We start from the raw sequence: 26,851 nt of genomic DNA on the forward strand, positions 1-26,851 counted from the left end.
TGCAGCCATAGGGCATGGCTGCATGCCCCCATAGGGCAGCAAGAACGACCCCGAGCTCAGGGAAGGATACAGAACGGTGGGGTGGCAGCACAAACCCTGCCTGCACCAGAGCCTGCTGAAGAGGGGGGAGAGCCAAGCTGCTCTACAGATCCAGAAGTGTCAGGGAGGCCCTGATGGGGACAGATGGAGGCCAGGAGAGCAGCTGAGTGCTAAACTTTAATAAAAATCCTTAATAAACAAAGGGAAAATAGCAGAGCCCAGAAGAAGAGCATGAGCCTGCAGTCCCCACACGGATGCTGCAGGCCACCTGGGAGAGCTGGCAGCCCTACTGTCCCCACAATAAACCCCACAGCTGGTACCCATGGTCTCTCTGATGTGCATGACCCAAGCTCCACCCAGGTCCCAGGGCTTGGCAGGGAGCAGCAAGGAGGATGTTGGTGCAGGTGTTGAGAAAGGATGAAATGGGTCGGTTTAAAGACCCTGCTTCTTCCAGAGGAGCAGAGTAGGGAGTGGCTGGGGACTTCTCCAGGGGACGAGCTGAAGTGGGGCAGGTGCAGACTCAGCAACCCACAGCTCATGGAGACACGGGCAAACAAGGGCTCAGCCCATGCTGGTCAGGAATGGGAAGGCCAGGCTGACTCCAAGCTCAGCCAGCTACTACGCAGCAAAGAAACCACCATGTCAGGCTTTAAGAGCAGCCTAGGAAAAAGGCCAAACAAAGCTCAATTGCCCAGCTTTGCTATTTCTTTTAACAATGGAAGTCACACCAGTCTCTTCATTACTCAGTAGAACATCCCTCTCTAAAAACAGCCCCACAAGTAAGTGTGCAGTGCAGGTGGCTCCCACAGTCCTTGCTCTCTGGAGCCAGCTTCTGTCTCTTCCTTTGAGGTAGGTTAAGGTGTCCCAGGGAGGGACCGCAACTGCCTGGTCACATCACCAAGGTGGTGTCAGAAAGGCAGCCAGCAGGTTTCTGGTTGGCTCCACCACTGCACTTGTTGAGAGGTAATTTCTGAGCAGAGCTGGGCTCCAGGCATCTCTTGAGGCCCTCACCAGCTGAAGACAGGAGCATGCTGCAGGAGAAAGGAGACCCTGTGCTGCTTAGGGACAGTGAGAAAGGATGAAAAGGGCCATGGTGCAACATTCATCTACAGTATCATTACACACAGACAGGGCTGCCAGGCTCACTTACTCCATCTCCTATCCCAGGCAGCACTACTCACCCCAATGGACATCCCAGGCACTGATGGGACTTCAGAGTCACAGCTTGATCTCCCTGCCTGCACAAAAACCCAACTCCATCCTGGCCTGGGCACAGCAGCAAGAATGCCATTCCCCCTAATACCAGAGACCAGGGGTGTGGGCCTGCCCTCCACTTTGGCTCACCCAAAGGAACCCCAGTCCACCTCTCTGCAGGAAGCTCTCAGGGCCAGCAGCACCCATTTTTCAGCCCAGCTTTGCCCAGGAAAGCTGGCAGAGTGTGGCAGACCCAGAGGCCTCACTGCTCCTCCAGCCCCACGCTGAAGCAGAGAGCCTCTGCTCACCACTGGCCACATCAGAGCCCACAGAAATGGTGCAGGTCCCTCTGGGGGACATCTTTTCAGCATGTCCTGACCATGACAATCCCAAACATCACCCACTCCTGGCTGTTCTGGGCCTCACTCCCACCCAAGCTGGGTGCACAGTGCTGAAGAGACATGTCCAGTCACATAGACATCATTCCAGCCCCACCAGTTGGCTCCCCAGGGAGCAGAGACTGGCTGCAGAGCCTGTAAGCCAACCTACTCCTCTCCCCTTAAACAAAGCTGCTTTCCCTGCTGCCACGTCTCTCTCAAGACACCAATCCTAAAACCACACTGAATATCATGCACGTCACAGCCACTGCAAACTCACCCCAGATTGCCCAGTTCCAGTTTGCTGAAGCCATTTGATTGAACATTGCTCTTCTGGAGGAAGAAAGACTTTGGCAGTGACCACTGCAGGAGGAGAGAAAGACAATCAAATGGCTATTTCAGTTGTGGCAGTCTGCTGTGCTCTGCTCTAGTGTGCTTCAGCCTCACTCTGCTGTGCATTGTCACTGCCACCACACTGTTCCCAGAATAGCAAACAGAGCAGTCTTTGCTCTCTGCTTGATGAATCCCTCTGCTGTAAGTGGGAGCAGAGCATCTCGAGGTCAAAAGAGTGGGTTTCTTTCACTGGATCAGCTTGCTGTAAGGCACAGGAGTGACAGACAGAGATGGCTCCCTCAAGGAGGGGAATAAAGGGCAGGCCAGTTGCCAAATATGTAGGGCTGTGCCTAACACACCCAAGGATATTCAGATGCAAAATACTTCAAGATCTGATACTCTTGGTGGACTCCACTTTGGTGGGAGATAGGGAAACATGTGAGTTTCCAGACTCCTGGAGGCCTTAAGAGGGCAAACGGGTAGGGCAGGAGGTAGAACAAGCAGGTGCTCTGCCCAACTCTACCCAGGCAAACCACCACCTCTCCCTAGCTCATCCACAGCCATACGCACCATCTGGGCTAAATCCGTCCCTGCCCCAGTGTGGTACCCTTTGACACACCAGTTCTTCAGTAGCTCCAGACCTGGGGAGTGACAGAAAAGAAGTGAGAATGAATGACCAAGTTCACAGAGAGTTAAGCCTTCCCTGATCGGGGGACACAAATATGCTGCACGGAGTGAACTGCCCAAGCAGTACATGTTATGCCACAACTACTTGACCACGTGCCTGAGCCCAGCAAACACGGGGTAAATCAAGGGTGTTCACCCTTTGTACGAGCGAGCAGCAGCATGTGTGCTGCCGCAGTGCTGCCTCCCTCCCAGGGAACCACACACACTGTGCAGCAGGCTCAGCCAAGCAGGGAAACTGGGGCAACACAGGATTTGCCAAATGAGACCAGACTGGGCTGTCCCCCTGAGCCTGGTGCCTGCCAACGGCAGCATCTGATTTGGGCTGCACCCGTGAAAGTTCCTATCATACAAATGTAGAGCAGCTTTGCTGTCACCAGCCCCTTTCCCAGAGGAAAGCAGCTCAGGCAACCTTCTCCTTGCACAGCACTCTGCAGCACCCCAGCACATCATCTCCGCCTTGCATGGATCCATCTGGAGCTCGACATGATCTCCATCCCTGACAGAGCGCAAGGCTGGCACAGACAGAGCTCAGCACAGATGTGACTGGAAAGGATCATTCCTCCAGCTGCACAGAAGACATGCTGCTCAAGAGCAAGCAGAGCCATGTGTCCAACGGCACTGAACAGGCTCCACTTCCTCCAAAGCCTCCTCATAGCCATCCTTACCTCAACCAAGCTCCCTGCTTTCTGCTAACCCAGAAATACTGTGAAAGCCCAGATTGCTCCCTTCCTGTTTGATTTTTTAAGAGCTTTAGAGCCATAACACAAGCTAAGGGGCCTTGAGATTTAAGAACCAGCAGAGCTAATGGCCAGGAACTTGATGCTGTCCAGCTGGGGTTACTGTGATTTGCTATATGATACTAGCCCTGGCTATAGGATGAATCCTTGCTGTCCAGACTCTCCTCTTCAGTGACCTTTCAGCAAGCCCCAGAACCTTGGAAGAAAACCCCACGTGTTTGGGTCTGTGGGGAGCAGGGCAGCTCAGCAGCTGTGCTCTGGCTCTCTGCACCAGCCCGGGCTTTGCATCTTGCTGGCCGGGGAGGCAGGAGGGCTACAAGGAACATATATGAATGGGAATGGGCAAGGGGGAGGCTGAGTTTTCCTCAAACACGAAGAACAACGAGGGGATAGAGCACATCTGCTCCCTGGGCTGCTTTGGGGAAGATGGAGCACTGGCCTGAGTGGCAAGGTTCAGGGACAGCACTTCAGTGCAGACGATGACAGGATCTTTCCTTCAGCTGACAGGAGGGCATCCAGCAAAGGTATTACCGAGGCAAAGGATGACACATGCTGACAGCACAGCTGGAGAGGACTATGAGGTTACTATCTCCCTGTGAAAGACTGTTACTGACCCCTTTGATATTTGCTTTAACACCAGTGAAAAGTAATAAAAGCATATTTTTTCCTCTCTGCCAGCTCCTGCAGAAGCCTCTCCAGCCAGATCAAATGCTGAATGGAGAGCCATGAGCCTCTACTGCTGTCCTGACAGAGACAGCCCTGGGTGAGAAGGTACTGGTCCAGCCCACCTATGCTTCATTAAAGAATGGGGTTTTATTAAAATACAGAGTTGAGTCCTGGAAAGATGGAAATGACAGCTAGATTTCTAGTGTTTAGGAAAAATTCCTCTGTGTTAACACTGACAGTTTTTCATCAATTAGAAAGCAGCAGGAGACCAGGGAATAGGCCAAAGTTTTCCTTCACAGATCACCTGTAATGAGCAAAGCCCAGTGACTCCAGCTGTTTCTTCCTCAGAAAAGGGCAGATGAAGAGAATAAGAGGCCTGAGCTATCCAGGTTGAAGGCATAATCCCACCCTCCTTCAGCCTCAGGGCACCTAGAAGTCCTGCATTTACCTTACCAGAGCAGTCAGCACCTCTGATTAACTCAGAATAAGCTTTTTGTGATATCTGAAGCAGTCTGGGAGGGTAACACATTTCCTATGGCTAGCGTGCAAGCAGGCAGCTCCCCCTCAACATGTGTAGCTTACAAGTCTCCCACGACTGCCGGCAGGCAGCCTGCCTGACTCAAGTGCCTGTGCCAGGTTCTCAGATGCAGTTACCTTTGTGTTTATTCAAGTAGTATTTGAGCTCCCACTGGGTCACCAGGATGTTGAAGTAACGAGGCTGCTCGAAGAAGTGCAGGTACCGCATGGAGATGTGGGTGGGGAACACCCGCTCGAACTGCCCACACCGGGAATATTCGTCCTCTGTCTCCACAAGGATGCGAACATCATCTGGGGTCAGGATGTCCAAGACAGAAGAATAAAAATCCTGAAGACAAGAGTAATCCAGGGTCAGGGAAAAGCCAGGAAGAAGCAAAAATACGTTTTGTTGGCTTCTCTTCTCCCCTCCTCACTCCTCAGAGTCCCTCAGGCAGAGGTCTCCATCTGTCTCAGATATCTGGGACACACAGAAAATGGAGAAAATCTAGGCTCAGTGGTGACAGCAACACTGATGGAGCTGAGGAGGTCCCCAGTTCTGCAGCCCAACCTGTCTTACAGATACTGTTGAGTGGCACACAAAGCAAGTGTCCTTGATAACCTGCATGGGGTCAGCAGGCAAAGGCTACAAGAGCTGTGCAGAGACACAGGAGGATCAGGCCAATGCTCAGACCTAGTCTGGGGACTGGCAGGTAACGTGCTTCTCAGTACATGCCTATTTTAATGTAAAGATGAGCCAGTGCAGCAGTGGCTTAAGCAAACCCAATTTATTTCTGACCAGCTATCTTGTAACCCACTGGAGTCCAAGTGCTCCCCATTGTGTGGCTGTCCCCACAGAGGGGCACAATCTGGAGAGAGACAAGGGCTGGCTGGGATGGTGGCTTGACAAGATGGCACAAGTATCAGAGGAGACTGTTATACCTGGTCAGGTATCTTCTGCATCAAGTAATAGACCTTCTTCATCTTCTCAGCTATGAAATGCTCAGACACTGGCTTGGGCTTCTCCTTCAAAGCACTGCCCATACTGAGGACACAAAAGAGGCAGCAGAGCATTTAAATGCAGAAGACAAAATCCTGCCATGGCAGAGCTGTTCTCAGCAACTTCTGTGAGAGCAGTGACACCCTCAGGAAGATGCCACGGAGAATCCTTTCTCTAAGGATTTCACTCATTCCAAGATTAGCGATGTACTCACAGCCTTGTGCATCAACACAGGACCCAGGAATGATGTGGAAAGGGGAACTGGGAGGGCCCTGCCAGTTTCCCACTAAGGCATTTCAACATTCCTCTGTTCAAAGGTCAAGCATCTCATCACACCCACACATGGTGCAAGAAGGCAAAAGACACACCGTGACCCAATTCACAGCACTTGTGAATTGGGTCACAGTGGGATCTCATGGGACCTCATGTTTACATCCTGCTTGGAATGCAGTTTCCTAACTATAACCATAGGTATGAGCACTTGGTATTGCACAAGGCAAGAGAGAACTCATAGATCCAAAACTTCCTCCTGCAACATTCAAGAACACTCAAGACCCAAATTCAGCTCCAGCTTCACATGCCATGGGAAATCCTGGCCTTTTGTACGATCTGGCTAGCAACCATCTAAACTATTCTAAGCACCCAACTGAACCACTTGAGGATATTAGAGCCTGGGAGATACTTGTCCAACACCTTTTAACCCTATATCAACATGGTTAATTGATGCTGCTGCTGCAAAAATAATTAGTTGTGTGTGGATTCAAATGAGGAGAGCAAAGCCTCGAGGCTGTGCTCTGTGGTGCTCAGGAAATATACAGATCTGCTGGAATGATGCCTATATGAAATAAAAAAACCCTTAATATCCTTCCCAGGGCAGAAGATATGATTAAGCAAACTTGCTCTTGGATGCAGGAGCTCTGGTAATGCATCATCTGAACTATGTTAAGGAACTGCTTAATCCCTGCAGGTCCCTCTGAAAACACCTTCCCTTCAGCACCTCCACTGCAAGCTGGGAAGCAGTGTGTGATCAAAGCACCGCAGATAAACTGGCGAGAGATTCCTGCCTGGAACAGGCCATGCTCCAAGCCTTAGGCTTTGCTGAAGGCACCAGGCAGGCAGAGGGCAAGAGTCCCACCTTTCAGCATGCCCATACAGCACCGTGTGCTGGTGCTCATGCCAGCAGGCTGCTCCTCCAGTTACTTATGGCCAATAGCCACTGTGCTGCAGGGAACAGGATTGGTTTCCCCCTCAGTCAAGTTTGAAACCAGTGTAAGCCCAAGCTGTGGTGAAACACAGAAGGAGCATGGGCCTAGGTGGACACATGCCTGGGAATTAGCCTTATGCAAGAAACAGTCATGTTAGCTACCAGGTAAGACAATGCACACTCTTACCCATAGGTCTATAGCCTCTGACACCTGCAGTCCTGCCTAAGGAACAGATCACTTCAGACTCTGCAAAATAACAGGTGCTCCTCTAGCTTAAGGCAAAAGCACATCAGCCCTGGAGCAGAAGGTAAGCAGATCCAGCCTCAACACAGCCAACCAAACCTCCAAGCAAAAGCTGAAGCAGTGCAGCTGAGCATCACACTAGTTATGGCAGGAAGAAGGAGAAGAAAGCACAACTCACCTAACCTCAGAGCAAGCACAAATTACACTGGCTTCACTTCCAACTATGGACCAGCAGAGAGGTCATAAATCCTTCTGCCTTGCAGAGACCACAGGAACCAAACACTCAGGCAATCATGCAAGGCCCTCAGGCCCATATTTGAAGGACCAGCAAGCACAGGCTCTCAATAGCATAAAAATAAGCATTTGCTGGGCTGCAAGCAGCCCCTACATTAAATCCTCCAAGAAAAAAAGCCTGCCACTGACAGAGAAGGGGGCTGACCTGGAGGTAGAACCACTTCTTGTCTGTGGCCTTGGGGCCACGCTGTCTGCGCTGGGAAGAACAAAGCCAGCAAGGTTGAGGAGGTCCCGGATCATCTGGCCCTTGATGCTCACATCCAGCGGGGAGTTGGTGTGAAGGCTGTGGGGAAGAAGCATCACAGTGCTAGAATGGAGGTACCAAGCCTCACAGCCCCAAGAACACACCCTGGTTTAATACCAACCAGGGTACAAAACCCAGTCTGTCGTTTGCCTCATCACAGACAGACATGAGACACTGATAGAAAAGTCCTGACAACAGCCCTTCGAATGGGGGCTCCCCACCAGAAATAGTTAATTTCTCCGCCTCTTCCCAGATTTGCTGGAAACAAGCAAATACATCCCTAGAGCCCTGTGTGGGACCATGACTCTGTGAGCAGCTCATCCTCATCCATCTCACAGGCAGGAGAGGCCATGCTCGGGTACGGTGCAGCTCCCAGCCGTGCCTGTGCAGCTGACACCACGCAGCTGGGTACAGTCAGCAAGCAAGAAGCGGTGCACGAGGCAGTGGAGCTGCTGATCACATCTACCCACGCAAAGAAATCTCTGCTATCACCTGCTCCCTACATTACACATCCCTCCTTGGTCTTCCTTTTTTAATGTACTCTTCCCTGGCTCTAGCTGGAGCATGCCCAGAGAAGCATTCTGAGATGCAGATGCATGCTGCTCTCACAAACAGGGAGGACTTTGATTCCTGCAATCTGGAGAGGAAGACTTCAAAGCCCACAGTGTTTTAGCACAGGGCGCAGGAAACATCATGAGCCGAATTCACTGTGTGGTAAAAGAAAGGACATTATTCACTCTGCTATGGTTCAGAATCTGCTTTACCTTGGGGAAATGTTGACCTCTAAGATCCAGGGCTTGAGATTTTCATCCAGCATGATATCAAACCCAAACAGCTCATGGCAACAATATGGGCGTCGCACGTACATCTTCACCAGGCTGTTCACATAGGGCTCAGATCTGCAAGCCAAGGAAAAAATTCTTATTTCCAACAGTCAGACAGCAGAGCTCTGCCTGTTCACAGCACACACTGCCAGTTCCAAAAGCTTATGCAGACGCATGCTGCAGAAGCGGGTGGGCTGAGACACCAGTGAAGGCCTGTGAGCTGCTGCTGCACTGCATATGGAACCTGCGTTGCATCCTGAGCAGCCCTGCTCTACCAGGCAGGATCTGCTTCTCAACACAAAATCCATCCTGCACCAGAGGACCTTTCTTCTCAGGCACCCTGGCCAAGCAGGGGAGTGGGTGGCAAGCTGGGCAATGCTGGGTACACCCCACCCTTCTGGCCTCCCCCCCCGGGACCCAGGAAATGTAAGGTCTATTTACCCAGTGCAGTTACTGCAGCATGAGTGCAAGTAACAGAACGAAAGGAAAGATTCAGAGAGAAATACTGAAACCAACAGCAGCGGCAGCATTTAGATTAAAAGGACTGGGCTGAGAGGGGACTGGGGAGCCACAGAGATCAGGGTACACAACACAGCCAGGCACAGAGCAAGGAGTGCCAGGACTCACGCAATGATAGTTTTGATAACGATGTCCTTAATCTTCTCCCAGATGGCCTCACTATTAACTCCCTTTTGGTTCAGGTAACTCCAGAGAGCTTTGAGTGCCCTGGGAGAGAGAAAGTAAAGAAAGGAACTCTGTAGTCCATTGCTTCCCAGCCCTGCCAGGGGAGTGAAAGCAGCAGAGGGGAATCTTAACAAAACTCTTCCCTGGCACAGCTGTCCTTCTGCCATCCTCAACCCCTTAGCTCTTCATTGCTGCCCTGCCCAGCTTCATTCCTGGTCTTGCAGGCCCAAGCTACCAGGAACATAAATGTGTCACAGACTTGTCCCAGCACTGGAGTAATAGGTCCCAAGCTAGCACATGACCAAGGTAAATCAGGACCAGATCTTTTCTTTACCCCACCTTCTTGTCCTCAGCAAGCCTCCCCTTCCTGCAAGCTTTCCCCCACAGCACTGCAAAGCAGCTAAGCAGGAATCCAGCAAGACCCCTCTGTTTTAGCTAAAGCCATTTCACTGAGGCTTTAGGGGTGGAGAAACATTTCTGAATGTGCTGAAAACAAGACGGTAGGGAGGAGCATCTCTGCTTTTATAGAAGTTTCCCACACCACACCAAGTGCTTCAAACTACCCTGACACTGAGCCAAGGATGCTCAGATGTTGCCCAAGTGAGACCATGTGGCTAATGGCCAGGAATCCAAAGGTCATGCTTCCTGCATACGAGATGGAGTATATTACAGCTACTCTCATCTTTAATGCGGAAATAGCCAGCTTTGACTTGTATGGCAGTACCAAAACCCCACACAATCCCACCCCCATGGGATTTCAACTGCTGGGGGACAGCAGCCTCTTCTCAAAGTCTCAGTGGACGAACAGATCACTGAACAGGAGGTCCAGGCCTGAGAAAGCAATCCTACCACAACAATCAAACTTCTGCAGTTCCCTCTGAACTGAAGTAGCCCTGCCCAGGCCCATGAATCGAGAACTCTATCCTGCACTATTTTTAAAAGATTTCAAACACCACTGTGGAATCAGAGACAAGTGCCTGGGGCCTTGGATCAGTCCCCCCATGGGACAGCAAGGAACAGGAACTGCTGCCAGGCTGCAGCCCTTCTCCCAGATGCCTAGAAATGGCACTGCTGTTCCTATACCCCCTGAGTAGCACATAAATTATTACAGTTTTGCACCAGGATGGTCCTTTTCTCTGCCTCCGCAGGGAAGTCAAGAATGAGATGGGCAGAAGCTGCCTTCTAGCCAGTTTAAGTATCACAATTACCCATTTGAATTCTAACAGCAACAAATCAGATTCTGCTTTAACCACATCAGATCACCCCTGCAGTATGGCAAGCGGATGAATGAGCACAGATGAGAGCAGAGTTGGAAGCAGGGAACAGCACAGAAACAGGCAGGATGAACGACCACCACAGCCCAAGCAGCAGCAGACAGGATGAGTCACAAGCCAGGGAGAACATTCAGATTTCACTGACACTAACCCATGCTAAAATCACTGCTCTTCCAGTTTCCCCAGGCAGGAGCACACAGTGCAGGAAGCACCTTCACTTTTCAGGTAAGAATACTGAAAAAAGGCTGACTTAACAGGGAATAGAAATTGCTGCCCTGTGCCCTAAAAGCAGCACCTACCACTTGTGTCCCTGACAAGCAGTCTCATCCGAGTTGGACTTGTACTCCGTGTTCTTCTTGTTCACACTGTAGTTGGTCAAGTGCACAAACTTGTTGCTGAGGCTCTTAATCGAGGAGGAATACCTGAAGGAAGCAACAGAAGCACAAGTAATCTAAGCTTGAACTGTCTGCCTTCAAGCCCATGGGGCAGTCAGAAACTCTTCTCATCTCAGACCACCCTTGGCCACCCACCAGCTCTGCTGCCTCCCTTTCCCAGGCTGCCTGGAGCAATCCGGCCCCTGGGCCCAGGGCTGACGGGTCAACACATGAGACAGAGCAGACTGCCTTGGGACAGTGGGATGCAATCCCACCCTCACAGCATGTCCTTAAAAAAGATCAGCGCCTCAGTGAGCAAAATCAATGACAGAACTGCAGCAGCCTGAGGCAATATAGTTAAAAGTGGAAGAAACAACTCAGTTTCTGGTACACCAGCTCTTATGGAGTATGAAACACAGACAGCATATTGCAAGAACTGCTTTATACTCAGCTGATCTTGCCTTAGGAAAGGTGGATAAATGAAGCATCCTTTCACATGCCTTTTCAATGCTCACCTGCAGTGACCCCATGTATTTGCAGACTGCTTCTTAACCAAGCAAGCTACAGCTTTAAGCATCACCCTACATGGGATGACTCCCTCCTGCCCCAGCCAAGGTGGGTACCACAGCCACACATGCTGCTCTGAGGCAGCCCCCCAGCACTGCTGTCCCACACAACCTACTTGCAGCTAGCAAAGCGAACCAATCCATCCTTGAACAGGTAGACCCTGAGGGGATCATAGCAAGTGACGTAAACGTAGATCCTCAGGTCAAACTTCTTCCCGCCAATGAGGTAGGGTTTGTGCAGGTATCTGCAGAGGGAAGCAAGCACCAGGGGAGAGTTATAAGTTCCATGTGCAGGAATATCTCCAAGCCCCATTTCAGAAGGCTTGGAAAAACAGGGATTAATGCAGAAGCCCTTTTGCAGAACATTTCTAAGTGCATCACGGTGAAAATGAGAGAGAAAAAAAGCTCCCCCATACAATATTCCCTTCTGCTCAGTTCCACTTTGAAGATATTTTCCTGGCTCTAAGACACAGTAGCTTTTCCACACCCACCAGACTGATCACAGTATTCAGGAACATTTAAGACATGCAGTCTTAGATGCAGTGGGCCACAGATGGTTTGGTTCAACAAGCAGAAACAGTTGGAAATTTTTATCCAAATAATTTGATTCTTCAGCCCACAAGTTCAAGATTTTCCATAGGAAAGCTCATCACTTTGCACAGAAGCAATCAGGAAGAACAGACAAGCCAACACAGCAGTTCCCTGTCTGTCAAACACTGGGCAGTTTTCTTGCCCTCATAAGATCCTTCCCAGAAAGCAGCCTCAAATCAAGATAGGCTATTCCATTTTTCTGCAGAAGAGGGAGGAGATACCAGAAACCCTGTTATTTCTAGAAAATCCTCTGGCCGACATCCACATACACAGAGGCTCTTACTGACGCATTCTAACTCGGATAAGAGATCTTTGACAATTGCCACCTCTTCCCTGGGACTTCTCTTCCCACTGTGCTTGTGGGCACTGGATAAGGTCTGTTTGCCTCCAAAGATGCCAAACCCCAGATTACAAAGCAGCGTGAGCAGGATCACAGCAGAGCTGAAGCTGACCAACTGCCAGACAAAAGCTCGAGAAAGCCTCAGGAGCCAAGTTTGTAAACGAGACCTCAAAAATCTTCACAGAGACAGCCTCTCTCGGGTAAGCCCAGCTGCAGCATCACACCCAGGCAGATGGGAAGCTTCCAGATGTAAATCAACTGTTTCTACTCTGCCACATTGTGGCAGCAGCCCAAACCCAGCCAGAGAGACTGAACACGAGGAGGTCCCAGGCTGTGTGTTAACCTTGCTTTCCCTCACTCACCTCTGTACCAGCAGTGGTCTCCTTTTGGGGAGCTGGCTCCATTTATGGATGACTTGGATACCAATGCCTCTTGCTGATGCTGGCTGCGAAACAGAAATAAGAAGGGATCGAATCTCCCTGCAGCTACAATGGGACAGAGGATTGAGCTCTGCTTTGCACTTACTGGTTTCACAATCCATTTCTGGTGGCTAGCTCCTTCCTCCCATGCTTTCTTGAGTAATTTAATGTCCTGAGGCAGGATGAAGGACTGGGGGAAAAAGTTAAACTCCTTCTTCCCACAGCGAGTCTGCATTTTCAACAGGTTGCGCCACAGACGGTCCTTTCTCCCAATTTGAAATGAGCCAGGGAAGTGATTTAACTGGAAAAGAAACCAGATGCTGTGAGATCTCACTGCTTCCCACCTTCCTGCCCACCCCTTGCTGCTCCCTGCCTGGAGGATATATCCTTTCTGAACACAGTGCAGGGTAACGTCCTTTGCTTCCCTCCCAGGATTGCACCAAGATAGGAGCCATGTGCTTCTGAGGCCCTGCAGGGACAAAATCCCACAGGGTGACCCACAAAAGCTACAGAGCCAGCAGCAGGTTCCTTGTCTCTTCTGATTGTCTAAGCAGCTGCAGGGCACTAAGCCTCAGCCTTTGAGTTTCTTCTGGCAGCATTCTCCACCCCGGTACCTTCCCACTTGTTTCTAAACTGTATGTCAGAGTCCTGCCTACGCAACACAAGCTCTGGGGACAGACAGACTCTGCAGCAGGACAGATACAGGGCTGGAGGCTGCTGACTTCCAAACATCGATGCTACCTCAAGGCTGAGCAGTTCAGAGCATCACAAAACAAACATGTATGTGTGATGGACATCAAACCTCTTGTCCCTTGTGTATTCCCCAAGCTACCAGCCAACCCTTTGTGATACGGCCCTCTCTGCCAGACCCTCTGGCTATGCTGGCATAGGGGGCACTGGCCCTACTGGTCAGTTCTGCCAAAGGAAGGACTGCTTTGAGCAACAATATCTGAACTTAGACGAGCTCACAAGTGAACACGCCTTGGCTACAGCCTCAGTCTGTACAAAAGCCATCCTCACAGCATGGATGCTCACCCAGCTGCCCCTGTCTTTTGAGCTCATCTCCCAGCACAGGAATGCCAGCTGCCACGCTTTGGAAGGGATCCTGTGGGGACGGCCTGCACAGCAAACATCTGGGCTTGAAAACAGGGGCACCCAAACTGCTCCAAACACATTCTCCATGCACTTGAAGGAGGGTAGCCCAAAACATCACCTACCTTCTGGTGCTCCTTGATGGTTCTGAAGCTGGGGGATTTCATGTGGTGGCCCCAGTAACCCAGCCAGTCATTGCTTTCTGCAGGAAAACAAGATAAACCATGACTAAGTACCCTGCCACACACAATCCCCTCTAGCCCACCAGCACCCCACCTCCTGGAGCTAGCAGAAGTATGCCAGGGATGCTGCACAGAATAGCATAAAGCACTCATACTGGATACTTCAAAGCTGCCAAATCATAGAATAGAATCATAGAATCATAGAATAGTTACGGTTGGAAAGCACCTTAAGATCATCAAGTTCCAACCCCCCTGCCGTGGGCAGGGACACCTCACACTAAACCATGTCACCCAAGGCTTCGTCCAACCTGGCCTTGAGCACGGCCAGGGATGGAGCATTCACAACCTCCCTGGGCAACCCATTCCAGTGCCTCACCACCCTTACAGTAAAGAACTTGTTCCTTATATCCAATCTAAACTTCCCATTTAAGTTTTAACCTGTTACCCCTTGTCCTATCACTACAGTCCCTAATGAATATTCCACCTCCAGCACCCCATAGGCCCCCTTCAGATACTGGAAGGCTGCTATGAGGTCTCCATGCAGCCTTCTCTTCTCCAGGCTGAACAGCCCCAACTTATGCCCTCTGTGTCCCATTAATAGCCCCAAAATGGCCTGTGCAGGGGTTTCCCAGTATACACAGGAGCCCCATAAGTACTCTGCAAGATCACACTCCAGGGCATGGATTGTAGCTGCAAATGCTCAGTGCTTCCCCAGCCCCAGCCCTCTCCTATACATCTCTTCAGTATCAAGATCCCAAGGCTGAGAACAGTCTGGCTATGGTCAGAGAGGATGGCTTTTTCCTTAACACATGGAGAAAGGATGCTGTGGTGCTGGGGCTGGCACCACATGAGTGCCAGGCTCCTTAGAGTGGCAGCACCACCTAGAGGCACAGCTCAAACAAGCCACAGCACAGCTCTGCCGCCCCACACACTGCCTCAGCTCCTGACAGTCCACGAGTAAGTCTCTGTTGCCCATGCCAACGACGAGCCAAGAGGGAGATCAGGACCCACAGAGCTCAGATATCGCAGGTCAGACAGGCAGAAACGGGAACCCAGCATCCTGCAATGCCGAGCTCCGCTCACCACAGGCAGCCTGCCTTCTCCTGCCCACAGGCTAGAGGCAGGGGAGGACAGGATGTGCCAGATACTTCCAGCCTCCCACAACTTACTTTTGCTGACTCTGAAGTGGGATCTGCTAATGGTTTGCTTCACTATATTTGGTGTGACTGTGCACATTTTCCATCGCAGCAGCTTCCTCTGTTCCCAAGGCAGCTTTTCCACTGGGAAGGCAAAAAGGACAGAAGGAAAATGAAAACACCACCTCCCTAAGTTCACTGCACAGGCACAAGGCCTGCAAGGGAGGATGCACAGGTCCCTTTGCAAAACTAGCATAGAGCACAGGACTCCATGGCTGGGGGAGATCCAGCATGCTGGAACATTTGGTGGCAGCCTGACTCATGCTCCAGGTTGCAGGAGCAGCCATCGTTTTACTCCAGCCCTTTGGATCTGACAGTGGTGCTGGGTCTCATCAAAGTAAGGGATGCTGTGTGCTGGCACTGCTGCTTGCTAATAACAGGCTGGCTGCTCTCACCCTACACAGTAACAGACCCCAGCTCACCTGCCTCATCCCGAGTACTGAAGTAGAGAGTTGGAGGCACATTAGGGAATAAACTGGAGACAAGAGCTGGTTTGAGCACTTTCTCCTGAGCCTCAGCAGGCTGGGCCAGGCACTCGATGTACTTCCTAGGAGAGATAAAGCAGTAGGCATTTGGCTAAAGGTAAAAATGAGCACAGGGATGACGAGGGAAGCCAGAAGGAGCCTTGATCTTGGTAGCAGAATTTGCATCATTGCCATGTGGTGCAAGTAATGGGTATTAAGGTCAGTAACCCAGTCTGCAGTGAGGACATGGGGGGGAGATTGCAATGAATGCACATGCCAAGTGTTGTAACCCCGTGGGTTTTGTGTTTTGCTAGGGTGAGGGGGTGGAGTTTGTTACATGGCAAACCCCATAACCTAGTCCACAGGAACAAGGGGTGGAGGTTGCAATGCATATATATATAATTCATCTTTTGTAATCCCTGGAACACACCAAAACCAAGAGAAAGAGGGCCAGAGTTTTACTGACTGTACCACCCCCTTCCTACCACAGCAATCCCTAGCACCAGGGAGAAAGGGCAGAACTTATAACTTATCTATTCAGGTTGGGATGATGCTAAAAGTAGCACTTATAATGGACATATGTTTAAATATATGCCACTGCAGCCAGTGGAAGAAGCCATACCAGATTAATCCACTAAGGAACTAAGAGCACAAAAGAAAAGGAACCACAACACATTGACCCCAAGCTCCCAGGCCACACCTTGCCTCACTGAAGGGACTGAGTGTAGCCTGCAGCAAGGGGGTTAGAGACCAGGATGGGGGCAGGAGTGGAAAGAAGTGTTTTCCCTAAATCTTTGTACATATACATATGTTTCAATACCAGAATCAGTAACTCAAAGTTTATCAATTGGCAATAAATTATATTAACATTCCTTGGCACAAAACTGGGTTTGCCCACAACAGACCAAAGACAGGAGACAGCAGCAAAGGCTTTGAGGCCAGCCCAGCTTACAGCCCACACAGAGAAGTGGCCAACTCCCTCCTGCAGGAGGCATTTGGCCCAAGTGCTGCTTCCCCTCATCTGCCCCTGGAGGCCAACCAGCCACATCCTGACAGAAACAGCTGCTGATTCAATTTGTCACCTCTGCAGGACTTTCACAGCCATGTGGAGCACCCTGCAGCACCCTGAGGTTCAACACTTGCTTGCAGGCAGTCTTCCTTGTCTCCCAGGTGAGTTACAACATGACAGAAACCAGCAAGTTGTCAGGCAGAGAGCAAAGCCTGAGGCAGCCCTGCTACAAGGAGCAACACAATTGCAAGGACCAGCTCCCATTGCTGGATTAGGAAGAGCAGGTCCTACAAAGGTCTGCCAGGAGTCAGGGAGGCAGAGCTCTGCTGACCGCAGGCTGACAAATCATCCCCAGAGAAACCTCTTCCCAAAATCTAAAGGAAAACCCAGGCTATAGGACTTCTTTTTAGGAGAGACAAGACACCGCAGAGCTTTGCAATCTCTGGCCTAGGATGCCTCCACTCTGCTTCATCTGCAAGGCAACAGCACTGCAAGAACACAGTCTAATCCAGTAAGCCTAACCCAGCAACTAGCAGTGGCAGTGAAATTGAGAGCCCTGTTTTGATGTGGTGGATATACCTCAGCACTTTGCAGGCTGCTGCCTGTAGCAGGAGAAGTAGCTTTGGTCTGCAGGGTAGCAAGGGAAGCTCATTTTGGTAGGGAAGCCTGTTACTACCTCCACTCCATTCCCCTACACGCTACAGCCCTCCTCTGTCACCAAGGAGGGCAAAGACGGACAAATCTGGACAAAGGTGCAAAGTTTAATATACTATGTACTGCTACTAACCTGGATATAAGAGCCATGGATCCACTGGATGACATGCCAGTGACAGAGAAAGCATCCGAGTCACCTGCAGACGGGGACAGAGTCAAGTTTTATCTCCACAGGGAGTGAATGCATAGTTATGAGGGGAAAAGACAAAACAAATGCTCCAGGGGACAGACCCTTCCCACCTGTCCTGAATCCTTGGATCCTGGGTTTTGCTTTCTAATTGGTGACATAAAAGGCAGGGCAGGGGGTGGATGTGACAGCCCTGCACAGAGAGGTGATGTCTAAGTTTTGGAGTAGGACAGTGGTGAACCCTAGCCTGCTCCCCAGAGGAACGCATGCAGTTCCTCCTTGCTGCTACACTGCTTTTGGGTTCAGCACAATCTCTAGGTCATCCTGAAATGACAACATGAATGTAAGACAGGAGAGAGCTGTGCTCACCCCCAGCTCCCAGACAGCCCTCACACTCCCCACCTCAAGGCATGGAGCACAGCCTCCCCACAGAACCAGCACTTACTGTCCTCGTCTACCTCCTGACTGCTGCTCTCATCCAGGCCATCAGGAAGTTCTTCCTCTGCTTCATCCTGGGGCTGGCTCAGCTCCAGGGGTGACTGCTCAGAAGGGACACTGGGACAAAGGACATTACATCAGAAGGAGTGGCACATGTTTTCAAGGGCCAAAAGACCCAGAAGCCCACCAGGCAGTATGAGATAACGTGGATGGCAATGATATCACTGCCCTCCCCGGTGCTGATATACAAGCACTAATCACAGGCTAGCAAGACGGAGAGGTCCCAGAGGAGCCAGAAAGAGGCAGAAGGACACCATCTCCCAGCAGGAGTGCACAAGCTCTGTGTCCTTGCTCCGTCCCTGTCCTGCATCAGTTTCGCATACCTTTAGGAACCCATGTCTCTGCCCAGGAAAGACTTGCTGGACCCGGCTCAACAGCAGGCTTCACCCAACATACACGCAGAGCTTGCCATGGCAGGTAGGGCCCTGTGACTGTGTCAGGAGTGAGCTAGAAATGCCACACAGCAATTCTATACTGTGGCTGAAGGAGAAGGGGCTCAGAGCCACCTGTGTCAAGCTGGGGTAGGAGGAAAGCTCCCCCTGCATCACAGAATCATAAAATAGTTACAGTTGGAAAGCACCTTAAGATCATCAAGTTCCAACCCCCCTGCCATGGGCAGGGACACCTCACGCTAAACCATGTCACCCAAGGCTTCGTCCAACCTGGCCTTGAGCACGGCCAGGGATGGAGCATTCACAACCTCCCTGGGCAACCCATTCCAGTGCCTCACCACCCTTAGAGTAAAGAACTTGTTCCTTATATTCAATCTAAACTTCCCATTTAAGTTTTAACTTGTTACCCCTTGTCCTATCACTACAGTCCCTAATGAATATTCCACCTCCAGCACCCTATAGGCCCCCTCCAGATACTGGAAGGCTGCTATGAGGTCTCCATGCAGCCTTCTGTTTTCCAGGCTGAACAGCCCCAACTTTCTCAGCCTACCCACTGCAGCTGGGTTTTGCTCAGGAATGCAGCCCATGGATATCCTTATTGCCACCCCCATAGCGGCTACAGTACATCCTCTCCCAGCACACACAGATGTAACAGCCAGCCCAGCCCATACGGCCACCTGGCCCTACTCACTCGAGCCTTCCTGGGAGCACAGTGTGGGCCCATTTCTCCTCATTCTCCAGTTGGATTGTGGACACTCGAGTTGCCACTTCAGCAACAGCCGCAACATGCAGAGGATCTGCTCTCACCGCCCTGTCCACGGGGCATGAGCTCGGTGTGCTCACACACTGGCAGTCGGCACCGTGCTCAGGAGAGGCAGCATGCAAAGCCAAGGGATGGACACTGATATGCTTAGTGCAGCCAGCAGCAGCATCGGTGCCTGCAAGGCTCAAGTTACTGTTAAGGCAATGGCTACCGGGCTCCAAGTTGCAAGGAGCAATGGCTTCTTTTGCGGTGAGCTGTGCTATGATGTTCTGCCTGCACTTGCTGTTCCAGTTGGACAGGCTGCCCACGTTCGTAAGGGCAGAGCTTTGGGCTCTGTGTGCAAAGCCATTGTGTGTGGCAGTCTGTATGGCCAGCTGCTGCACAGCCTCGCTGATGCAGATCTCTGGCTCCTTTTCTTCTAAGCTGTGCGTTCTCCTCTCAGCATCTTCCCGCAAACACTGGTCCTTTCTGAGGGTTGCACTGCTAGGCACAACAGTCACAGAGGGGACTGCAGTTTGCTCCAATGCATGGCTGCTGCTTTTAACTGCTCTGTTAACCAGGGTACTGGCAGAGCTGTCTCCATGCCTAGAGTGGGACCATGAGGTGGTGGGGATGCTGTGGGTATTTTTCACCTTCTTGATCTCCAGTGACTGAGGGAAAGGCACTTTAGCACTGCTTGGCCATAGGAAGGAGCTGTTATTGAGCACTGGTCTACAGAAGCTGGAAGACTGCTGAACTGAGCTCAGGGCAGGGCCTTTGACCCCAGTCTCAGAGCATTCCTCTGCCAGTGGAGGTTGCAGGCAGGGCTCTGTCAGTAAGGAAGACATCACCCTCCCTGTGGTAGAGCCAGTGTCCAGAGGGCTTTGGAAAGGAAGCCCATGGGGCTTGGGTCTGAGGCAGGAGCGTTGGTAGAACAGAGTGCTCCTGCCTGGGTCCAGGCAGGGTTGGGCTGAGGACGGGCTCAGGAGGGCATCTTCACTGGGGCATGTGTGGCATAGTGATGGTGAGCACAAGAAGCAGGACTGCTGCAGACGGATCCCTGAGGGCAGCAGGCTGTGGAAAGCACGCACATGTGTCGTCTCTAAATTCCAGATGGGTTTTGCCTGCTGCCAAGTGAGGTGTTGCTCAGCTCTCCCTGCTGGAAGGGTGCCAGATTCAACCCAGACACTCTTCTGTTTGGTGCCTGGACTAGTGTGTTCGGGTCCTGCAGAGGCCATATAGAGCCACAGCATATAGGCACAAGTGAGTCAGTCATCTACAGCAGCATCCTTGCTGGCCTGAAACAAAACAGCATGAAAGGCACTGTTACCCCAGCAGGGCAAAGCACCTGGCCCAGTGCCCAGGCAGGGAGCAGCATGAGCTGCTCTCCCTACAGGATGAAAAACCACAACTCCATCTGCTGAGCTCCCTGAGAGTCTCCTGGGACCAAGACAAAGGAAGAGCTGGCATCTCAGAAGAAACCAGAGGACACAAAGAACAACTTAGAGAGGGCCCTGGGAAAAATGCTGTGCACAAGGAAAGTTTGTGCCCTGCAAATGCGCAGGGGTGTGTGGCTGCCAGCCAGGGCCACATGCAGCAGCCCCAGCACAGCAGCTCTGGCTGCAAAGAGAGGGAGACCACCTGCCTTGGACATGGCACGGCTGCCTGAACTCACTCCCACAGATCGGTGTCTCCAAACTGCACCATGTGCTCCACTACCAGTCCTCCCAACCCAAAACATCCACTTCTTTTTCTTCCCCCCCACTCCTTAAAGCTTCAGCTCCCAAGGTCACACAACTAGGTGAGAACCTCAGCCCTTGCTTTTAAAAGGAATGCTTTTCTCACTTTCATAACCCCATAGAAAAGCTCAGCGAGCACTGAGGACATCCTAAAGAGCTCAGGACTGATAAAGCAGCAAGGAGCAAATGCAGGGCTGTTCTAATATCAGCAGTTGGGGTTGCAGCAGAGATTGGCAGTACCACACACACATGTTCCTACCCATTGCAGTCCTGCAGAAAAGACTTTCAAGGAGCAACTGGCAGACCACTCAGCTGCAGACAGGTGACCTGAATCCTCCTAAAATGAACTACTGCACCATACCTGCAAGATCCTCTTGCCTGAGGGGAAGGGAAAGCGAAAAGAAACCATGTGCCAGGTATTTGTCTTGCTTTAACACATGCCTGGAGGGCCCCTGGATACAGGCGTGACAGGAATTTGTAGGCTGCCTGGCTTGCTCTTCCACCTTCCAGCTCTCACAAGCTTGCATATTTAAAAGTAAAAAAAAAAAAAAAAAAAGCATAAAAAGGAGGGTAAGGGGACAGCATCAACCATCACCTCTCAGTTTTCTTGCAATACATGCACATGCTCCTTCCTCACCTGAAAAATCACCTTGCCGCAGCAGCAATATATACTGCAGCATAGCTAAGAGACCCTGGGATTCCTCTGTAGCATCACACTTGCTCACACTACCAAAGGGCTGGGTCAGGCTGACCTACACCCTCCAGACCTTCTCAATCTGTGAATTACACCCCAGTCTCTGTGCAAGCAGCACCCCAAAGGGAGGCTGTACAAGGTGGGAATGTCCCACACAGGATCCCAGAGGAGCTATATGCCTCCAAGGAGCATTGCTGCCCTGCCAAGCTCTGCAAGAAAGCATGGAAGGGGTAAGGTCTGCTCCGTACTCATGGCTGCACTGCTCATTAGTGCTGAGACATTCATATTGAGAGCTCCTGATGAGGACGGGGTGGCTGCATCCTTCTGCGAGCTGCAGCCAAGCAGGACTCAGAGCCGCGGGGCAGGGAATCCCACATGCCTTACACAACGGAGCTCTACCGCACTATCGGATCGCTACCGTATCTGAGCCCGGCAGCAAAACCAGTCTGACATTCAGAGGGATTAGCAGAGAGCAAAGAAGCTGTGGCCCACGTGCCGCCACCCGCCCGGCTCAAATTTCCCTCAGTAAACAAGTGAGTGGCTTCCGCCACCAGCCCCCCCGGAAGCACCCAGGTCCCCAGGTGAGTTCGGAACACAGAGCACCCCCAGCACACCAGCGAACGTAGGTGTGAAAAAGGGAAACAAGAACAGGAAGGGAATGAAATGTCCCCATGTCCCTGTCTCAAAGGGGACTGTCACTGCAACACCACCACACATGCTGCCAGCTTGGCCATCGTCCGTGTTCTCACCCGGCTGTGAATGACCTTGCAGAACCAGGCTGCAGTGAAAGCCACCTGTGCCTCATCTCCTCCCGGCTTTACAGCTATCAGTGGATCATCCTGCTATAAAAATAAGTGATTTGGCCTAATGAAGCCGTTACAAGGGACATGAATCCTACAGCCAGCTCAGACACAGGCATGAGTATGTCAGCAGCAGCTCTGAGTGACCCTGCCCCGGAGTGACAACAGCAGCAGAGATGTGACCAGCACAAGCAAGCGCTTACTGCCAACAGGCCTGCAGGGAGAATACGTTGAGCCCTTCTCTGGAGTTCTGTCTGGCACGGGGCAGGGGTGCCCTGGAAGCAGCAGCTGTAGAAGGAAGTGGCAAGGCCTTTTGTACAGCTTCCAGGCAACTTCTGGCCAAGGGCTAGTAACTACTGCTGTTTCCCTGTAGGGACGCAGAAGCTCGAAGCTGGGGGCAGGAAGGATGAAAGGAAGAACCTGACCCTGCACTGGGCAAGTCACGATGCATCCAGACTGGCAATACCACTTCATGCTGCCTGCTCTTCCCCTTGTCCACACTCCTGTCCCACCTCCGGTGTGCCAGCACAGCCACCTCTCATGTCTGCCTGCAACCTGGGTCCTGTTCTTGCTGCAAGGACAATTCTGCAAAGCAGCTGCTGAACATCCAGGAGAATCAGCAAAGATGAAGGCACTTTCACAGGCTGGGCTGTGGACACAACAGGACAGCAGCTGCCACGTCCTCATGGCTCTGGGCATGAACCACAGTAAATCCCGGCTGGTTACCAGTGAGGGAAGTTCCCCCTTTACGTGAAACCTCGGTTAGTTTTGGGGTGGAAGGAGGTCACAGCTTGATGCAATCCCTAGCTCTGCCAACCTAACCCTGTGGCAAAGGAGTAGGAGTCCTTTCTGCTGCTCGCAACAGCAATAAGACTACACTTGGAAATTTCATTGTAGAAACATGAGCTGGGGAAAAAGCCCAGGGCAGGCTGTCCGGGCTGAAAGTCAAACTCAAACGTCATTACTAGTAATTAATGGATTTTGGCTTGGACTTATTGACACACAAGATAGAGGCCAAAGCTGTCACTGCTGGTGTGACCATACAGCTGCACTCACAATTATTTCTTTAGCACCTTTAAGTACTGCTCACAGACTTCGGGACGTCAGCTGGAGCACTGCCACTGCCTTTACGAGTGTCACCTCAGAGGCATGCAGCGGCCGCCTCCTGCACAGCCTGTGGGCACCCCCACCAGGCGTCAGTGGAAGGTCCCTTCTCACAGCCCCAGCCTCCCTCAGTGTATGCTCTCTAAGGGCAGCATGGCAGCTCCTCGCAGCCCTGCCTCTAGCGGGAAAGGACGAGTCTGTAAGAGCCAGGTGTGCACAACATACCTCTGTCACGTGAGTTGAGCTGGGGAGGTTATTTTAAACACAGCTGCGGTGACACGCTTAAAATAATAAGAGCTTACAAATGTATGAGCTGCAGGCTGACCTGATAATGTGCTCTCAGCTTCAGGCAACCCAAAGTCACAAGTGGGGGTTGGCAGACTCTGATTTGCTATTGTTTTCTGTGCCATTGCAAGGTGAAATTTCTGTTCCTTGTCATTACAAAGGGTAACATCTTTTTTGAAATAAGACCCGAGTTCACACCGTTCCTCACTTGCAGCTCTGGGGCTTTTGATTAAAGCTTGAACAACCGAGTTAATGATGCAAAATAAACAGCGTTTAAAACCCATATCCATTTTAAAATAAGGGTTTGTAACCCTTCAGAAAAATGTAAAACGTCCAACAAGATCAACTGCAGTGATGTAAAACCAACTGACCTGGAGTGCCTAAAGCTGCTCTTACACCTGGTACCCAGGTACAGACTCCCGAGTTTCAACAGCACGGAAACACTTCTCACCTATGTCAGCTCCTGGAAACAAGTGGCCTCCAGTGCAGTCACACACAAAGCAGCACCTGAGGCCACTCACAAGTTCAAGCTGAAGAACAGAGGGTCCTGCTGGCCAGAAGCCCATGAGGACGAGAGCTCAGAGACAGCACAGCTACCACAGGACCACTGGCAACCCACAGGCCAACAGCCTGGTGTGGTGCTTGGCCACACAGCCAAGCATTGGTGCTCCCTCCCAGCTCCAGTATTGTCCTGCAGAACCACATTTGGAGTACAACAGGGCATAGGATGATGACTGATTTCTCTCCTAATCAAGACACCAAGTTTTTACTTGGCTACTCAGGCCACAAAAAAGATACCACTGAGAAACCACCCACCATGGGGATGTGTCAGCAAATTCCACCTGCATCATGGGATTATGTTTGTGCCTGGCATTTGCACTGGTGCAGGGCCAGTCATTTCAGTTCAACAAGCTGCAGTGCTTGACCTCCCCATCACACTGAACAGAGAGGGCATGAGAAGTGCATAGCTGCCCAAAACAATACTTTAACTAAGTGGAGGCTGCCCTGCAATGAAGTGGAGCAGCTGCAGCAAAGGGGAGGGAGGGAGGTGAGACCTTGCAGGCAGCAGGGTGTCGAACTAAACCACTGGAGGTCTAAAGCACCTTTCTACTTCCTCAGTTGAGCTTCCTAGTGGGAGAATTATGCAATGCACCCCGGGGAGCACCTACCCACCAGCGCAGGAGCTGAAAGGAGGGCAGTGCAGCGCCCTCTGGTTTTAGGCAGCCTGGCCACACCCTCAGCCTTTGACAGGAAAAATAAAGGTGGAAGGCTCGAGGCGAGTGCAACATCGACTGTCAACACACAGTGAGGAGGCAAGAACTGCCCACTTAGTTCAAAACACATAAAACACACAGTCCATCCTCTTTTCTGAATAGTTTTCTGAAACATATCTGGAAGAAAAACCTCCTATGCCTGTCCTTTAGTACACGATGAGGACCCTTCCATACCTTGGCTGGGGTGGGAAAGAGTCTTCTGAAGGCACTGCAACCACCTCACATCATAGAGCAGTCTCTTGGAGTTCAAGAGTGGAGCAGAAACAAACTCAAGTTGGGAAGAAGCCGCCAAATACTCCCAGACTTGCTGCACAGGAAGAACTCAGGAAATGCCAAGGAATGGCACCCAGTCAAGACCATATGGCAGCCAAAGCCCTCAACCTATGTTGGTGACATATCTCCATGTGTCATTATCTGGGGACAGTGGCATTTGGCTCCATCACTGTCCTCCTTGCAATGCGATACCTGCTATGCTGAAAAGGGCCCTGGGCATGACTGAAGAGATGGAGGGGATGATTTGTCATCCACAAAGTTTGCCTAATACAAGCTTAAGGACTGCAGCAAGAGAGCAATACAAGGACAAATAAGCACCACTATCTGTTGGGTACAACCACTAAGAGTCAAGGAAAAATTATGAGATAAAACTGTAATCAGGCCAACAATTGCTGATAGTTCCTCCAAATTGCCCAGGAGTCCCCAGACATCACATGCCTGCTCAGTGAGGAGCACACGGCAATGAGAAAGAGGAATCACATTTCAGGGAGTCATGTAGGGAGGGTTTTGATGTGGCACTGTGGGCCTGAAGTCTGCGTCCTACAGGATACCCACAACCTGGCCCAGCAGGGAGACAGAAGGCTGGCACAGCACCACAGGGCTCCACTCCTGTACTACTCATTCCCAGACCAGCCCCTGGAGACACTCAGGAAACACTCCAGGCTTGTCTCAACTCTTCCAGCAGCTTTGCCATTCCCCTTTTGGAGCCATTAGCTCCTTTCTACAACACCTAAGCAGCCAAGCCAGGGCTCTGCTGGAAGAATTAGCAGACAGGCTGCCCCAGCACCCACTCAGGTCCAGTCCAACTCAGCTCCATCCTCGCTGCTGCTCCAAGGGAAAGGTTCACTAAGGCGGTGGTTCACAGAGGACTCGGGTCTTCCTCCTTCCTGCTCTCACCCGGGAAACACGCTGCTTCTCATTTCTTCAGGTGAAAGTCTTTTGAGGCCAAAGGCAATACCGAGACGCTCCGCCCTGCCCCAAGAGCGCTGGCCAGGCCGCCGGTCCCCGGCCCATCGCGCTGCAGAGCATCTCCGGGCAGCTCCCCAGCCCCACAGGGCCCAGCCCGGCGCACCCCGAGGGAACACAGGGTAAGGCCACGGCGAACCCCCGAGGAAGACCTGGGGCTAGGCAAGGTACCGCCCCGGGGCCTGGGCACGGAGGGGCCACACCGAGGCGGGGCTGGGGAGGCAGAGGCGGGGACCCGAGGGCCCAGGCGCCGGTGGGGACGCTGTGGAAGACAGGCCAGGGAGCACGCACACCGCGGCGGGGAGGGGGGAAGAGCCCCCCTCCCTGGAGGGCTGACACACACAGGCCCACCCCTCCCGTACTCACCGCCCGCCCGGCGCCCCCGACCCCGCCGCTCCCCGCACGGCCGCCGTTACCATAGGGATCCGGGGCGGCGCCGCCACGTGACTACACCTCCCGGCAACCACCGCGGGAGCCGCGCTAGCGGGCCGCACCTCATGGTGCACGGCGCCCCCTAGCAGCGCGGCGGAGAGCGAGCCTGGGCTCCAGTGCCCGCCACAGTGGGAAGAGCCCGCGACAGAAGAGCACAGCTCCGGTGGTCGGACACGGCCCGGGAGGCCGCTGAGAAAGAGGCGGTTTGTTGACGTCTACAGGCACTTTTTCAGGAGGGGCTTCCCACGGCGAGGGCCCCGGTAA

At 52.0% G+C, this 26,851-nt stretch overlaps 1 protein-coding gene across 2 annotated transcripts; it reads right to left on the reverse strand.

Moving 5' to 3' along the window:
* Window positions 1-198: 198 nt before the first annotated feature.
* TTLL4 (tubulin tyrosine ligase like 4) lies at window positions 199-26,651 on the reverse strand. 2 transcript variants are annotated; one of them, XM_057430134.1, is made up of 19 exons: window positions 26,522-26,650; window positions 18,970-20,318; window positions 17,834-17,943; window positions 17,335-17,398; window positions 15,497-15,621; window positions 15,048-15,158; window positions 13,822-13,898; window positions 12,711-12,905; window positions 12,548-12,630; window positions 11,371-11,499; window positions 10,614-10,736; window positions 8,984-9,082; window positions 8,297-8,431; window positions 7,434-7,571; window positions 5,489-5,591; window positions 4,688-4,898; window positions 2,514-2,584; window positions 1,891-1,973; window positions 199-1,070 (listed from the first exon to the last, which is right to left on the reverse strand). In XM_057430134.1, the coding sequence occupies exons 2-19, from the start codon at window positions 20,271-20,273 to the stop codon at window positions 929-931; spliced, it is 3,303 nt and encodes a 1,100-aa protein (XP_057286117.1). In that variant the 5' UTR covers window positions 20,274-20,318; window positions 26,522-26,650; the 3' UTR covers window positions 199-928. The 2 variants fall into 2 exon arrangements, with proteins under 2 accessions (XP_057286117.1, XP_057286118.1); XM_057430135.1 differs by lacking the exon at window positions 7,434-7,571 and having other exon boundaries at window positions 26,522-26,651.
* Window positions 26,652-26,851: the final 200 nt, after the last annotated feature.

Source organism: Pezoporus wallicus, unplaced genomic scaffold, assembly GCF_028554395.1.
Source record: "Pezoporus wallicus isolate ANWC-B61680 ecotype Strahan unplaced genomic scaffold, APGP_CSIRO_Pwel_v1 contig_5261, whole genome shotgun sequence".
In the NCBI taxonomy this organism is placed as follows: Eukaryota; Metazoa; Chordata; class Aves; order Psittaciformes; family Psittacidae; genus Pezoporus; species Pezoporus wallicus.